Genomic DNA, 14,529 nt, shown 5'->3' with positions numbered 1-14,529 from the left:
TAAATGTATTAATTCAAGGATTATGTAGAGTAAAATAAAGATTGGATGTGAAAAGTGGGTTATAATAAGCATTTATGCACCTGGAGAAGAGAGAAGTGTAGAGGAGAGAGATTTTGGGAAATGTTGAGTGAATGTGTGGAGAGTTTTGAACCAAGTGTGAGAGTACTTGTGGTTGGGGATTTCAGTGCTAAAGTGGGTAAAAATGTTGTGGAGGGAGTAGTAGGTAAATTTGGGGTGCCAGGGGTAAATGTAAATGGGGAGCCTTTAATTGAGCTATGTGTAGAAAGAGGTTTGGTAATAAGTAATACTACATATTTTATGAAAAAGAGGATAAATAAATATACAAGGTATGATGTAGCACATAATGAAAGTAGTTTGTTAGATTATGTATTGGTGGATAAAAGGTTGATGGGTAGGCTCCAGGATGTACATGTTTATAGAGGGGCAACTGATATATCGGATCATTACTTAGTTGTAGCTACAGTTAGAGTAAGAGGTAGATGGGACAAGAGGAAAATGGCAACAACAAGTAAGAGGTGAAAGTGTGTAAACTAAGGGAGGAGGAAGTTCGGGTGAGATATAAGCAACTATTAGCAGAAAGATGGGTTAGTGCAAATATAAATAGTGGGGGGGGGGGGCTTGAAGAGGGTTGGAATAGTTTTAAAAATGCAGTATTAGAATGTGGGGCAGAAGTTTGTGGTTATAGGAGGGTGGGGGCAGGAGGAAAGAGGAGTGATTGGTAGAATGATGAAGTAAAGGGTGTGATAAAAGAGGAAAAGGTAGCCTATGAGAGGTTTTTACAAAGCAGAAGTGTTATAAGAAGAGCAGAGTATATGGAGAGTAAAAGAAAGGTGAAGAGAGTGGTGAGAGAGTGCAAAAGGAGAGCAGATGATAGAGTGGGAGAGGCACTGTCAAGAAATTTTAATGAAAATAAGAAAAAAATTGGAGTGAGTTAAACAAGTTAAGAAAGCCTAGAGAACGTATGGATTTGTCAGTTAAAAACAGAGTAAGGGAGTTAGTAGATGGGGAGAGGGAGGTATTAGGTAGATGGTGGGAATATTTTGAGGAACTTTTAAATATCGACGAAGAAAGGGAGGCGGTAATTTCATTCATTGGCCAGGGAGGTATACCATCTTTTAGGAGTGAGGAAGAGCAGGACGTGAGTGTGGGGGAGGTGCGTGAGGTATTATGTAGAATGAAAGGGGGTAAAGCTGGAACTAACGGGATCATGACAGAAATGTTAAAAGCAGGGGAGGATATAGTGTTAGAGTGGTTGGTATTTTTGTTTAATAAATGTATGAAAGAGGGGAAGGTGCCTAGGGATTGGCAGAGAGCATGTATAGTTCCTTTATATAAAGGGAAGGAGGACAAAAGAGATTGTAAAAATTATAGAGAAATTAGTTTACTGAGTATACCGGGAAAAGTGTACGGTTGGGTTATTATTGAAAGAATTAGAGGTAAGACAGAATGTAGGATTGCGGATGAGCAAGGAGGTTTTAGAATGGGTAGGGGATGTGTAGATCAAGTGTTTACATTGAAGCATATATGTGAACAATATTTAGATAAAGGTAAGGAAGTTTTCATTGCATTTATGGATTTAGAAAAGGCATATGATACAGTGGATAGGGGAGCAATGTGGCAGATGTTGCAAGTATATGGAATAGGTGGTAAGTTATTAAATGCTGTAAAGAGTTTTTATGAGGATAGTGAGGCTCAGGTTAGGGTGTGTAGAAGAGAGGGAGATTACTTCCCGGTAAAAGTAGGTCTTAGACAGGGATGTGTAATGTCACCATGGTTGTTTAATATATTCATAGATGGTGTTGTAAAGGAAGTAAATGCTATGGTGTTCGGGAGAGGAGTGGAATTAAATTTTGGGGAATCAAATACAAAATGGGAATTGACACAGTTACTTTTTGCTGATGATACTGTGCTTATGGGAGATTCTAAAGAAAAATTGCAAAGGTTAGTGGATCAGTTTGGGAGTGTGTGTAAAGGTAGAAAGTTGAAAGTGAACATAGAAAAGAGTAAGGTGATGAGAGTATCAAATGATTTAGATAAAGAAAAATTGGATATCAAATTGGAGAGGAGGAGTATGGAAGAAGTGAATGTTTTCAGATACTTGGGAGTTGATGTGTCAGCGGATGGGTTTATGAAGGATGAGGTTAATCATAGAATTGATGAAGGAGAAAAGGTGAGTGGTGCATTGAGGTATATGTGGAGACAAAAAAATGTTATCTATAGAGGCAAAGTAGGGAATGTATGAAAGTATTGTGGTACCAACACTCTTATATGGGTGTGAAACATGGGTTGTAAATGCTGCAGCAAGGAGACGGTTAGAGGCAGTGGAGATGTCCTGTCTAAAGGCAATGTGTGGTGTAAATATTATTCAGAAAATTCAGAGTGTGGAAATTAGAAGGTGTGAAGTTAATAAAAGTATTAGTCAGAGGGCTGAAGAGGGGTTGTTGAGGTGGTTTGGTCATTTAGAGAGAATGGATCAAAGTAGAATGACATGGAGAGTGTATAAATCTGTAGGGGAAGGAAGGCAGGGTATGGGTCGTCCTCGAAAAGGTTGGAGGGAGGGGGTAAAGGAGGTTTTGTGGGCGAGGGGCTTGGACTTCCAGCAAGCGTGCATGAGCATGTTAGGAGTGAAGGGAGACGAATGTTATTTGGGACCTGACGAGCTGTTGGAGTGTGAGCAGGGTAATATTTTGTGAAGGGATTCAGGGAAACTGGTTATTTCTATATAGCCGGACTTGAGTCCTGGAAATGGGAAGTACAATGCCTGCACTTTACAGGAGGTGTTTGGGATATTGGCAGTTTGGAGGGATATGTTGTGTATCTTTATACGTATATATGCTGTATAGCCCTTGTGGCTTAGCGCTTCTTTTTGATTATAATAATAATTTATACGTATATGCTTCTAAACTGCTGTATTCTGAGCACTTCTGCAAAAACAATGATTATGTGTGAGTGAGGTCAAAGTGTCGAGTGATGCTGAAAGTATTTTCTTTTTGGGGGTTTTCTTTTTTGGGTCACCCTGCCTCGGTGGGAGACGGCCGAGTTGTTAAAAAAAAATCATGTATATATATATATATATATATATATATATATATATATATATATATATATATATATATATATATATATATACACACACATACCACACAGTGGTATCTCAAGTTTTGAACAGCTCCCAACTTGAACAATTATGTAAGTGTATCTTTGTAAATGCTTTTGTAAAAGTATTGTTGGGGGTCTGAACCGGACTTATCTAATTTACGTTATTCCTTATGGGAACAAATTCGTTTGGTATCGGCACTCAAACAACCTTCTGGAACGAATTAAGTTTGTAACTCGAGGTACCACTGTATACAGTGGAATATCGGCTTACGAATTTAAACCTTTCCATGTCCTTGTTCTTATCCCAATTTGTTCGTATGCTGAGTCAATTTTCCTTATTTAAATTAATTGAAATGGCATTAATCCATTCCAGCGGAATTCCTGCTCTCAGGAGGCACGACAAAATACTTCAGTGTGATGCTAATATCAACTCTACGGCTTATTTATATATCACAATTCTTCTAATTTCACCATCACTCGAGGAATGCACAACAGGTGCATCATTGTCAATGTTCAGCATTTCTTCTGTGTCAGCTTCCTGTAAACTCCATTTGCACAGTCAAGATGAATAAATAGAATTGTCAACGCTTATTGTTTGGGTATGTTTATTCTGTTGGTGGGTTGGATCTGTGAAGGACCTGCCTAGTATGGGCCAACAGCCTACTGCAGTGAATATTACTATTCCACTCAAACAGTTTATTATTAAATCCTTGTACAATATTTGGGAGCAGGAGAACACTATTGAGTTTAGATAAATGGGGATGGCACACATGAGACAGGAAATACAATCAACTGATGAAACAGAATGTAATTTGCAGTGTGTAGTTCAGAGGACAGTCCGCCACAGGAACTCAGTCACACTCTAGGCACAGGTCCCAAGACCTACACAGCATGAGCACTGCTCCAAGCCAGTACTCTGCCCAGTGTCTCCAACAGTCTCTCCTCCAAAGACTCTCCAGCAGCCGTCTCCCAAAGCTCTGCACACTGGCAGCAGCTCTGCCAGAATCTCTTGCTCAGAGCTCTGCACACAGGCCACAGCTCCAACTGAATCTCTCCCTCTAGCTGTTTCCTTGTGCGTATATGGTCCTTCAAGCACCCCCCAGATGAGGCGTGCACTACATGTTTTGACCTGACACTGAGACCTGACGCTAGTTCAAGAACAGAAGACCTTAGACTTCAGCCGAAAAGCGTGTCTGACAGCTATTTGCCAAGGCAAGGAGTGTTACAATTTACTGGTTAATTAGGTCTCCCTCAGAGACCTCACAAGCACATTGACCTACATCACAACTTCGCCAATATCCGAACAAGCCCTGGGAAAGGACAAAATTCTAAAATTATTACCAAAACATCCGAACAACCATTCGGATACAGCAGAAGGCTGAATCAAAGTTGGCATGCACTTTAGTGTACCTATAGGCCACTAAGAGCTGCGCTCTTCGAGTTTCTTTTAGCATTATTATAACTGTGTTTTGTCCTAGTTCTCTTGTGTATGTCACCAAAGAGGGCCAGGAATGTGCCTACTCTAGAAAAAAAAGAGGGAAATATTGTCACACGTGGTGCAGGTTGGTCCAAGGCTGGGGAAAAAACTACAGATGATGTGTGGACTGGCTCACTGTACATTCATATATTCTGTCGTAAATGGATTGTGTTGTGGAGGTAGTTATGATGTATTTTGTGAAACTTGATAAAATCAGTTTTTTGGGGAGCCAAACATAACTAATCTGTGTAGAATTTAAGTTAGAATCTGGTTTAAATTAGATGGGTTAATTTTTGTGGTGGGTTAAGAAAGAATGGATCTTCCTCCATTGGTGCAAAATATAACTTTCTCCATTGCATGGTCCACTTGGCATTGGATAATTTACATATATGTTATCACTACACTCACACTGCAGTCCTTACACTCAATATGTACTGGTACAACATTTTTTCATTTCACAGTCACTGAGGGTGTTTGCAATGTCTCACTTTTTAGACTACTTTGATAGGTATTGTTGGTTTCTGGCTTTATCTACTCCTGAAGCTGTATATTATGTTTACCTCTGCATTGTCATTGTGTAATACTATTATTTTTGTGTTACAGATCCGGCGCATCAAGGCGGCGGAGGGTACAGGGGAAGGTGCCGTGCAGCAGGGTGAGGTCTCCTCCTCTAAACCAACACTTCTACCCACCCAGCGCCTGGGACCTCTACTTCTCGAGGTAACTCACCATATGCAGCAGTGCATTCAAATTTACATTTAGAAAGGATATAGGGAAGTCCACGGCAGTGGGACAAGTTAGGTCATTTGTGTACACAACAGGGTTGAACGTTCAAGTGTACAACCAGTACTGCAGTAAGCAAGGGTATGTTCACCAAGTGCCATACGAACTGGTTCATACTTTATCAGTGGTTCTAATAAAACCCACACCAAATCAAGATTTCCCAAATGGTAAATCATCCTTTTCAGGGTTTGAAATAAAAAACAGGTTGACCATCACTTATCTGGCATCATCGGGACCTGTAGCATGCTGGATTAGTGATTTTGTCAGATTACAGTGGTTAGGTTAGAATACACTTAACTCAGTGGCGATATTTACACATCACCAATTTCACCCACTTTATGCCCAATTTTTGGCCCATTCCATTGTTCCGGTCTACCAAACTCATAGTTATTTTGCTAGTATTCCATCTGTTCTGTCGATTGAGTACAAGAAACCAGCCGTTTACCTATTTTAACTACCCAATAAAGTGCTCAGAAATTGGTAATTTGGCCAACTTCACACAAATTTCAAGAGATACCAATTTCAAAATAAACAATGCAGATGCTCCTGACACTAAAACAACATTTTCTCTGTTCATTAGTCATGTCTCTCTCCATGCTCCTCTTATGTAACACTTGCGTTCATTTTTTAATTTTTATTCACACAAAAAAAGAGAAGATTTACTGTTATGTTATGGTAATAATTGTATAAATAATGTCAACCCATTTGTGACTGTGTATTAGATTGGCCAGTTGGACATGTATTGGACAGTGACATCATTTGTTTACTCTTGAATATCGGCAAAAATTTAACATTTTTGCTACTTTAAGCTCAATTTCGAGGTATTTTCTATCATAAAACGAATCAAAATCATATCTATTTCTGTAACATATCTTCCATTCTTTCAAATGAAACCAAAAAAATAATAATACAACCATAAAAATCATACGAAAATACACAGCAAAGTCATTGTTTAACACCAAAAATACGGTCGCAGCTTTTTCTCATTTTGCAGTACATGCTGCAGGATATTTTTATATAGTGCACACTTACCACACAGACCTATTCTCTCACATGTATGCCCTAATTTACCGGTCGCAGCTTGTCTGAGTGAGCTGAGCTCATGGCGACTGACAGTGGCTTCAGTCACCTTATCTTTTATGGACAGTGTACAGTGTATGTGCTTTACTCAATGAGAAGCATTTCTTTTATTTGTTGGAATCATGGCTAGGGCCAAAAGTGAGCAGGTTATAACAATAAATGGAGAAAAAGAAATTGGAATGACTCACGCAGTAAACAGCCCACCAAAGAGTAGCAGCAGGTTGGTGTGGTAACCCCTGAAATTTGAAATTATGCTAGCCAAGATTAGTGCTGGATTACTGATGAAACCGGACTACTGATTGTTGGAGTAGTGATGGCTGACCTGTAAAATGACAAGTTACTTATATTAGTGTGATTCTCACAGAAGCAAATGTTACATTTGCAGTATTCTCAGAAAAAAATACAAGGCCTATTTTGGATCATCAGATAATGATAAAACACTACTATTTTATATATTTGACAGTAGGTTACAGAAAGTAGGAAAACTATGTGAAAGACTTGCTTTGCTGCACAGAACTGTTAAATACCACAGATGATACAACAGAAGTTATAGGTATTAGAGTAGAAAATGGGAATCTAGTAATTAACCTAGTACGTATGTGAACCACCGTTAGTCACAGCTGAGGAATTCACAGATCAAATAAGAAACACAAAGCTTCCTAGAAAGGCTTGAAACTCCCATACCAAATATTATCCTCCTTGGAGATTTCAGCCCAGATATGAAGTGGAAGATGGTAAATCACAGCATTGTACCAGAAATAGTTTCTGGAAGAACAGTAACTCAACAGGCACACACCAGGAAATTAATGGGGCTTTTTGAAAAGTTTGCTTTGAACCAACAGATAACAGAAATGAAAATGCACTGGATTCGATTTTTTTGAGTAATGAGGAACTAATTAGAGACATACAAATTACATGTGCAATATATGTGCTCTGATCACATCATAAAAGTACACACGAATGTAAATATAGGGGTAAGGAAATTCCAGCAGTAGTAGTACGAGAAGTGATGTTCAGCAAATTTAACTTTAGATGGGACAAAATTAACAAAGAATAGTCAGATATACCCTGGGAAACAGTAATGAGCACTCTAAGCAATGACCATTGCCTTGAAAAGTTAAATACAGAAGGAACAAAAAGGCACAATACCATGACTGAACTATACACATAACTTGCACATAGGAGAGAGGAGCTTATGATAGTGTTTCGCTCCAACTTGGGACATTTAGTAAACAGTCACATTAACAGAAAGAGGAGCCAGTATATATATAGGCCTCTACTACTTCTACTTCCACTTCCTGCCTTACCTCTACTACTACTGTTACTCCCATCGCTCTTGACCCGTCCCTGCCAGCTGGCCTATATATATACTGGCTCCTTCACTAAAAAATGGTTATAACTATGCCCATAATTTTTAAAGGGGTGGACTGGTAAGCCAGCAGAAGGCCTCAGTAAGATGAACAAAAGCTCCAATGGCGGGTCATAATCTGATTAAGACCCGCTTCAGGAAACACTTATTCTGTTTCCTGACAAACCTTACCTAACCTAACCTCCTTTCTGTTAGTGTGACTCTGTAAAAGGTCCAAATCGGACCAATACATCATCATGAGCACTTCTCTCCTATGTGTAGGTTATTTGTGTATTAAATACAGAAACATACTACGTAGATGTGTTTCGGTTGGTGTAGACTAAGAGCAATATTGACCTATTCCATAACCCCATTTTCTTGTGCCTGAATGCACTTGACTGGAATAGTGTAGCTTGTGGCAAAAGTTGATAATGCAGTTAAATATTAGTTTTGAAGAATTGAAGGGAATCATTCATATGGAAAAAAATATCCAAATTTCTTTAATAAAGATGGTAAATTAGTATATTACACAACCCAAATCTAATTAAAATCTTTCTAAGAGACCACTCAGATGCTGCATTTACAAGCAATCAGCATGGAAGGGTTGAAGTTAATCAGATGCAATACTCAGAAATTATTGAATGAAAAACAGTATAGTATTTCAGGTTTTTCCAAGTTCTTCCAGAAGTGCCACTAGCAACCAACATAGGCCAGAATAACTCCAAACTTTTCTCTAAGTAAAATTGGCCACCTTTTAAGAAAGTAAATAAGTTCCATGTAAGATTTGTGTACATAGGTTACAGATTTTAAACAATAGTCTTGAGGACACACTGATCTTATAGGCACAAACAAATATTATATTGATTTAACCTAGGATAACCAAATAGAGTCAGACACTGTGACTTATTTCTGATGAGAAGAGACGTTATCTAATTATTTCACAGAAACAAATATAGTTAGTAAAAATTGGCATGACTTACACAACGTAACATCAAGCTAACATGAAGATCTTGCTAGCAGAGTAACATTCTCGGCTTCATTCATTTCAAATCTGGAAATAGAGGAGCTAGGGACAAGAGAAGAAGAAAGTGGTGGAAGAGATAGTCAACGTAGATTATGTACGTTGAAGAAAGCCCAACAGCACTAAAAGTGTGAAGCAGACCAGAATGTGCATTTTTCAGTTATTACACAAAATCTTAACAAAATTTTTGCCTATACAGTCTAAACCCATGAAATGTTTCATACATTTCACACAATGCAGCAACCATTGTACATTGATGCCATTCACTGTTATGTTTTAATCAGAGAAAAATGCTAAACCCACAAGGGTCATATAACACCTGTAGAATGAGGGGCATACAAACTTGATCCAAGCAATTCAATTCAGTTCAAGTTTATTCTCTATAAGGGTTACAATGTGGGGGGTTACAAGTTGTGGGTATTGTGTGGTTTACATGTTATAAAATACTAATTACAGAGGGGGCCACTAGGACACCTAGCATGGCTAGGTGTTTCTGGCAGTGCTGGTGGTAGGGAAGGCAGGACTGGTGGTAGGGAAGACAGGACTGGTGGTAGGGAAGGCAGGACTGGTGGTAGGGAAGGCAGGACTGGTGGTAGGGAAGGCAGGACTGGTGGTACGGAAGGCAGGACTGGTGGTAGGGAAGGCAGGACTGGTGGTACGGAAGGCAGGACTGGTGGTAGGGAAGGCAGGACTGGTGGTAGGGAAGGCAGGACTGGTGGTACGGAAGGCAGGACTGGTGGTAGGGAAGGCAGGACTGGTGGTAGGGAAGGCAGGACTGGTGGTAGGGAAGGCAGGACTGGTGGTAGGGAAGGCAGGACTGGTTATGGGGAAGGCAGAACTGGTGGTAGGGAAGGCAGGACTGGTGGTAGGGAAGGCAGGACTGGTTATGGGGAAGGCAGGACTGGTGGTAGGGAAGGCAGGACTGGTGGTAGGGAAGGCAGGGCTGGTGGTAGGGAAGGCAGGACTGGTGGTAGGGAAGGCAGGACTGGTGGTAGGGAAGGCAGGACTGGTGGTAGGGAAGGCAGGACTGGTGGTAGGGAAGGCAGGACTGGTTATGGGGAAGACAGAACTGGTGGTAGGGAAGGCAGGACTGGTGGTAGGGAAGGCAGGACTGGTGGTAGGGAAGGCAGGGCTGGTGGTAGGGAAGGCAGGACTGGTGGTAGGGAAGGCAGGACTGGTTATGGGGAAGGCAGGACTGGTGGTAGGGAAGGCAGGACTGGTGGTAGGGAAGGCAGGGCTGGTGGTAGGGAAGGCAGGACTGGTGGTAGGGAAGGCAGGACTGGTGGTAGGGAAGGCAGGACTGGTGGTAGGGAAGGCAGGACTGGTGGTAGGGAAGGCAGGACTGGTGGTAGGGAAGGCAGGACTGGTGGTAGGGAAGGCAGGGCTGGTGGTAGGGAAGGCAGGACTGGTGGTAGGGAAGGCAGGACTGGTGGTAGGGAAGGCAGGACTGGTGGTAGGGAAGGCAGGGCTGGTGGTAGGGAAGGCAGGACTGGTGGTAGGGAAGGCAGGACTGGTGGTAGGGAAGGCAGGACTGGTGGTAGGGAAGGCAGGACTGGTGATAGGGAAGGCAGGACTGGTGGTAGAGAAGGCAGGGCTGGTGGTAGGGAAGGCAGGACTGGTGGTAGGGAAGGCAGGACTGGTGGTAGGGAAGGCAGGACTGGTGGTAGGGAAGGAAGGACTGGTGGTAGGGAAGGCAGGGCTGGTGGTAGGGAAGGCAAGACTAGTGGTAGGGAAGGCAGGACTGGTGGTAGGGAAGGCAGGACTGGTGGTAGGGAAGGCAGGGCTGGTGGTAGGGAAGGCAGGACTGGTGGTAGGGAAGGCAGGACTGGTGGTAGGGAAGGCAGGGCTGGTGGTAGGGAACGCAGGACTGGTGGTAGGGAAGGCAGGACTGGTGGTAGGGAAGGCAGGGCTGGTGGTAGGCAAGGCAGGACTGGTGGTAGGGAAGGAAGGACTGGTGGTAGGGAAGGAAGGACTGGTGGTAGGAAAGGCAGTGTTGGTGGTAGGGAAGGCAGGGCTGGTGGAAGGGAACGCGGTGCTCGTGGTAGGGAAGGAAGGACTGCTGGTGGGGAAGGCAGGACTGGTGGTAGGGAAGGCAGGGCTTGTAATTGAGAAGGCAGGAGCTAGTGGTATGGAAGGCAGGGCTGGTAGTAGGGAAGGCAGGACTGGTGGTGGGGAAGGCAGGACTGGTGGTAGGGAAGGCAGTGCTGGTGGTAGGGAAGGCAGGACTGGTGGAAGGGAAGGCAGGACCGGTGGTAGGGAAGGCAGGACCGGTGGTAGGGAAGGCAGGACTGGTGGTAGGGAAGGCAGGACTGGTGGTAGGGAAGGCAGTGCTGGTGGTAGGGAAGGCAGGACTGGTGGTAGGGAAGGCAGGGCTGGTGGTAGGGAAGGCAGGACTAGTGATAGGGAAGGCAGTGCTTGTGGTAGGGAAGGCAGTGTTGGTGGTAGGGAACGCAGGGCTGGTGAAAGGGAAGGCAGTGCTGGTGGTAGGGAAGGCAGGACTGCTGGTGGGGAAGACAGGGCTGGTGGTAGGGAAGGCAGGGCTGGTGGTAGGGAAGGCAGGACTGGTGGTAGGGAAGGCAGTGCTGGTGTTAGGGAAGGCAGGACTGGTGGTAGTTAAGGCAGTGCTGGTGGTAGGGAAGGCAGGACTGGTGATAAGGAAGACAGGACTGGTGGTAGGCAAGGCAGTGCTGGTGGTAGGGAAGGCAGTGCTGGTGGTAGGGAAGGCAGGGCTTGTGGTACGGAAGGCAGGGCTAGTGGTACGGAAGGCAGGGGTGGTGGTAGGGAAGGCAGGACTGGTGGTAGGGAAGGTAGTGCTGGTGGTAGGGAAGGCAGGACTGATGGTAGGGAAGGCAGGACTTGTGGTAGGGAAGGCAGGGCTGGTAGTAGGGAAGGCAGGGCTGGTGGTAGGGAAGGCAGGACTGGTGATAGGGAAGGCGCAGGACTGGTGGTAGGGAAGGCAGGACTGGTGGTAGGAAAGGCAGTGCTGGTGGTAGGGAAGGCAGGACTGGTGGTAGATAAGGCAGTGCTGGTGCTAGGGAAGGCAGGACTGGTGATAGGGAAGACAGGACTGGTGGCAGGGAAGGCAGGACTGGTGGTAGGGAAGGCAGGACTGGTGGTAGGGAAGGCAGTGCTGGTGGTAGGGAAGGCAGTGCTGGTGGTAGGGAAGGCAGGACTGGTGGTAGGGAAGGCAGGACTGGTGGTAGCGAAGGCAGTGCTGGTGGTAGGGAAGGCAGGACTGGTGGTAGGGAAGGCAGTGCTGGTGGTAGGGAAGACAGGACTTGTGGTAGGGAAGGCAGAACTGGTGATACGGAAGGCAGTGCTGGTGGTAGGGAAGGCAGGGCTTGTGGTAGGGAAGGCAGGGCTGGTGGTAGGGAAGGCTGGGCTGGTGGTAGGGAAGGCAGGACTGGTGGTAGGGAAGGCAGGGCTTGTGGTAGGGAAGGCAGGGCTGGTGGTAGGGAAGGCTGGGCTGGTGGTAGGGAAGGCAGGACTGGTGGTAGGGAAGGCAGGACTGGTGGTAGGGAAGGCAGGGCTGGTGGTAGGGAAGGCAGGACTTGTGGTAGGGAAGGCAGGGCTGGTAGTAGGGAAGGCAGGGCTGGTGGTAGGGAAGGCAGGACTGGTGGTAGGGAAGGCAGGACTGGTGGTAGGGAAGGCAGGACTGATGGTAGGGAAGGCAGTGCTAGTGGTAGGGAAGGCAGGACTGGTGGTAGGGAAGGCAGGACTGGTGGTAGGGAAGGCAGGACTGATGGTAGGGAAGGCAGGACTTGTGGTAGGGAAGGCAGGGCTGGTAGTAGGGAAGGCAGGGCTGGTGGTAGGGAAGGCAGGGCTGGTGGTAGGGAAGGCAGGACTGGTGGTAGGGAAGGCGCAGGACTGGTGGTAGGGAAGGCAGGACTGGTGGTAGGGAAGGCAGTGCTGGTGGTAGCGAAGGCAGGACTGGTGATAGGGAAGACAGGACTGGTGGTAGGGAAGGCAGGACTGGTGGTAGGGAAGGCAGGACTGGTGGTAGGGAAGGCAGTGCTGGTGGTAGGGAAGGCAGGACTGGTGGTAGGGAAGGCAGGACTGGTGGTAGGGAAGGCAGTGCTGGTGGTAGGGAAGGCAGGACTGGTGATAGGGAAGACAGGACTTGTGGTAGGGAAGGCAGAACTGGTGGTAGGGAAGGCAGTGCTGGTGGTAGGGAAGGCAGGGCTTGTGGTACGGAAGGCAGGGCTGGTGGTAGGGAAGGCAGGGCTGGTGGTAGGGAAGGCAGGACTGGTGGTAGGGAAGGCAGGACTGGTTGTAGGGAAGGCAGGGCTGGTGGTAGGGAAGGCAGGACTTTTGGTAGGGAAGGCAGGGCTGGTAGTAGGGAAGGCAGGGCTGGTGGTAGGGAAGGCTGGACTGGTGGTAGGGAAGGCAGGACTGGTGGTAGGGAAGGCAGGACTGGTGGTAGGGAAGGCAGGACTGGTTGTAGGGAAGGCAGGGCTGGTGGTAGGGAAGGCAGGACTTTTGGTAGGGAAGGCAGGGCTGGTAGTAGGGAAGGCAGGGCTGGTGGTAGGGAAGGCAGGACTGGTGGTAGGGAAGGCAGGACTGGTGGTAGGGAAGGCAGTGCTGGTGGTAGGGAAGGCAGTGCTGGTGGTAGGGAAGGCAGGACTGGTGGTAGGGAAGGCAGTGCTGGTGGTAGGGAAGGCAGTGCTTGTGGTAGGGAAGGCAGGGCTGGTGGTAGGGAAGGCAGTGCTGGTGGTAGGGAAGGCAGGGCTTGTGGTACGGAAGGCAGGGCTGGTGGTAGGGAAGGCAGGGCTGGTGGTAGGGAAGGCAGGACTGATGGTAGGGAAGGCAGGACTGGTGGTAGGGAAGGCAGGACTTTTGGTAGGGAAGGCAGGGCTGGTAGTAGGGAAGGCAGGGCTGGTGGTAGGGAAGGCAGGACTGGTGGTAGGGAAGGCAGGACTGGTGGTACGGAAGGCAGGACTGGTGGTAGGGAAGGCAGTGCTGGTGGTAGGGAAGGCAGTGCTGGTGGTAGGGAAGGCAGGACTGGTGGTAGGGAAGGCAGTGCTGGTGGTAGGGAAGGCAGGGCTTGTGGTAGGGAAGGCAGGGCTGGTGGTAGGGAAGGCAGGGATGGTGGTAGGGAAGGCAGGACTGGTGGTAGGGAAGGCAGTACTGGTGGTAGGGAAGACAGGACTTGTGGTAGGGAAGGCAGTGCTGGTGGTAGGGAAGGCAGAACTGGTGTTAGGGAAGGCAGGGCTGGTGGTAGGGAAGGCAGGACTGATGGTAGGGAAGGCAGCGCTGGTGGTAGGGAATTCATGGCTTGTGGTAGGGAGGGCAGGGCTGGTGGTAGGGAAGGCAGTGCTGGTGGTAGGGAAGGCAGGGCTTGTGGTAGGGAAGGCAGGGCTGGTGGTAGGGAAGGCAGGACTCGTGGTAGGGAATGCAGGACTGGTGGTAGGGAAGGCAGGACTTTTGGTAGGGAAGGCAGGGCTGGTAGTAGGGAAGGCAGGACTGGTGGTAGGGAAGGCAGGACTGGTGGTACGGAAGGCAGGACTGGTGGTAGGGAAGGCAGTGCTGGTGGTAGGGAAGGCAGTGCTGGTGGTAGGGAAGGCAGGACTGGTGGTAGGGAAGGCAGTGCTGGTGGTAGGGAAGGCAGGGCTTGTGGTAGGGAAGGCAGGGCTGGTGGTAGGGAAGGCAGGGATGGTGGTAGGGAAGGCAGGACTGGTGGTAGGGAAGGCAGTACTGGTG

General features: G+C 46.7%; 1 protein-coding gene across 9 annotated transcripts in view; it reads left to right on the top strand.

Annotated features, from left to right (window-relative positions):
• The window catches only part of LOC128702897 (nuclear receptor coactivator 1), an 852,422-nt gene that overhangs the window by 514,325 nt on the left and 323,568 nt on the right, over positions 1–14,529 (top strand). For all 9 annotated transcript variants that reach the window (XM_070102622.1, XM_070102623.1, XM_070102624.1 and 6 more), the window contains exon 4: positions 5,201–5,317. In XM_070102622.1, coding sequence (XP_069958723.1) covers positions 5,201–5,317 — 117 coding nt within the window. The remainder of the gene's footprint in view (positions 1–5,200; positions 5,318–14,529) is intronic.

The sequence above is a fragment of the Cherax quadricarinatus genome, chromosome 82 (assembly GCF_038502225.1).
Source record: "Cherax quadricarinatus isolate ZL_2023a chromosome 82, ASM3850222v1, whole genome shotgun sequence".
NCBI classification, from domain to species: domain Eukaryota; kingdom Metazoa; phylum Arthropoda; class Malacostraca; order Decapoda; family Parastacidae; genus Cherax; species Cherax quadricarinatus.
Note: the sequence above shows the minus strand (reverse complement) of the source record. Positions and strands in the feature narration are given on the sequence as shown.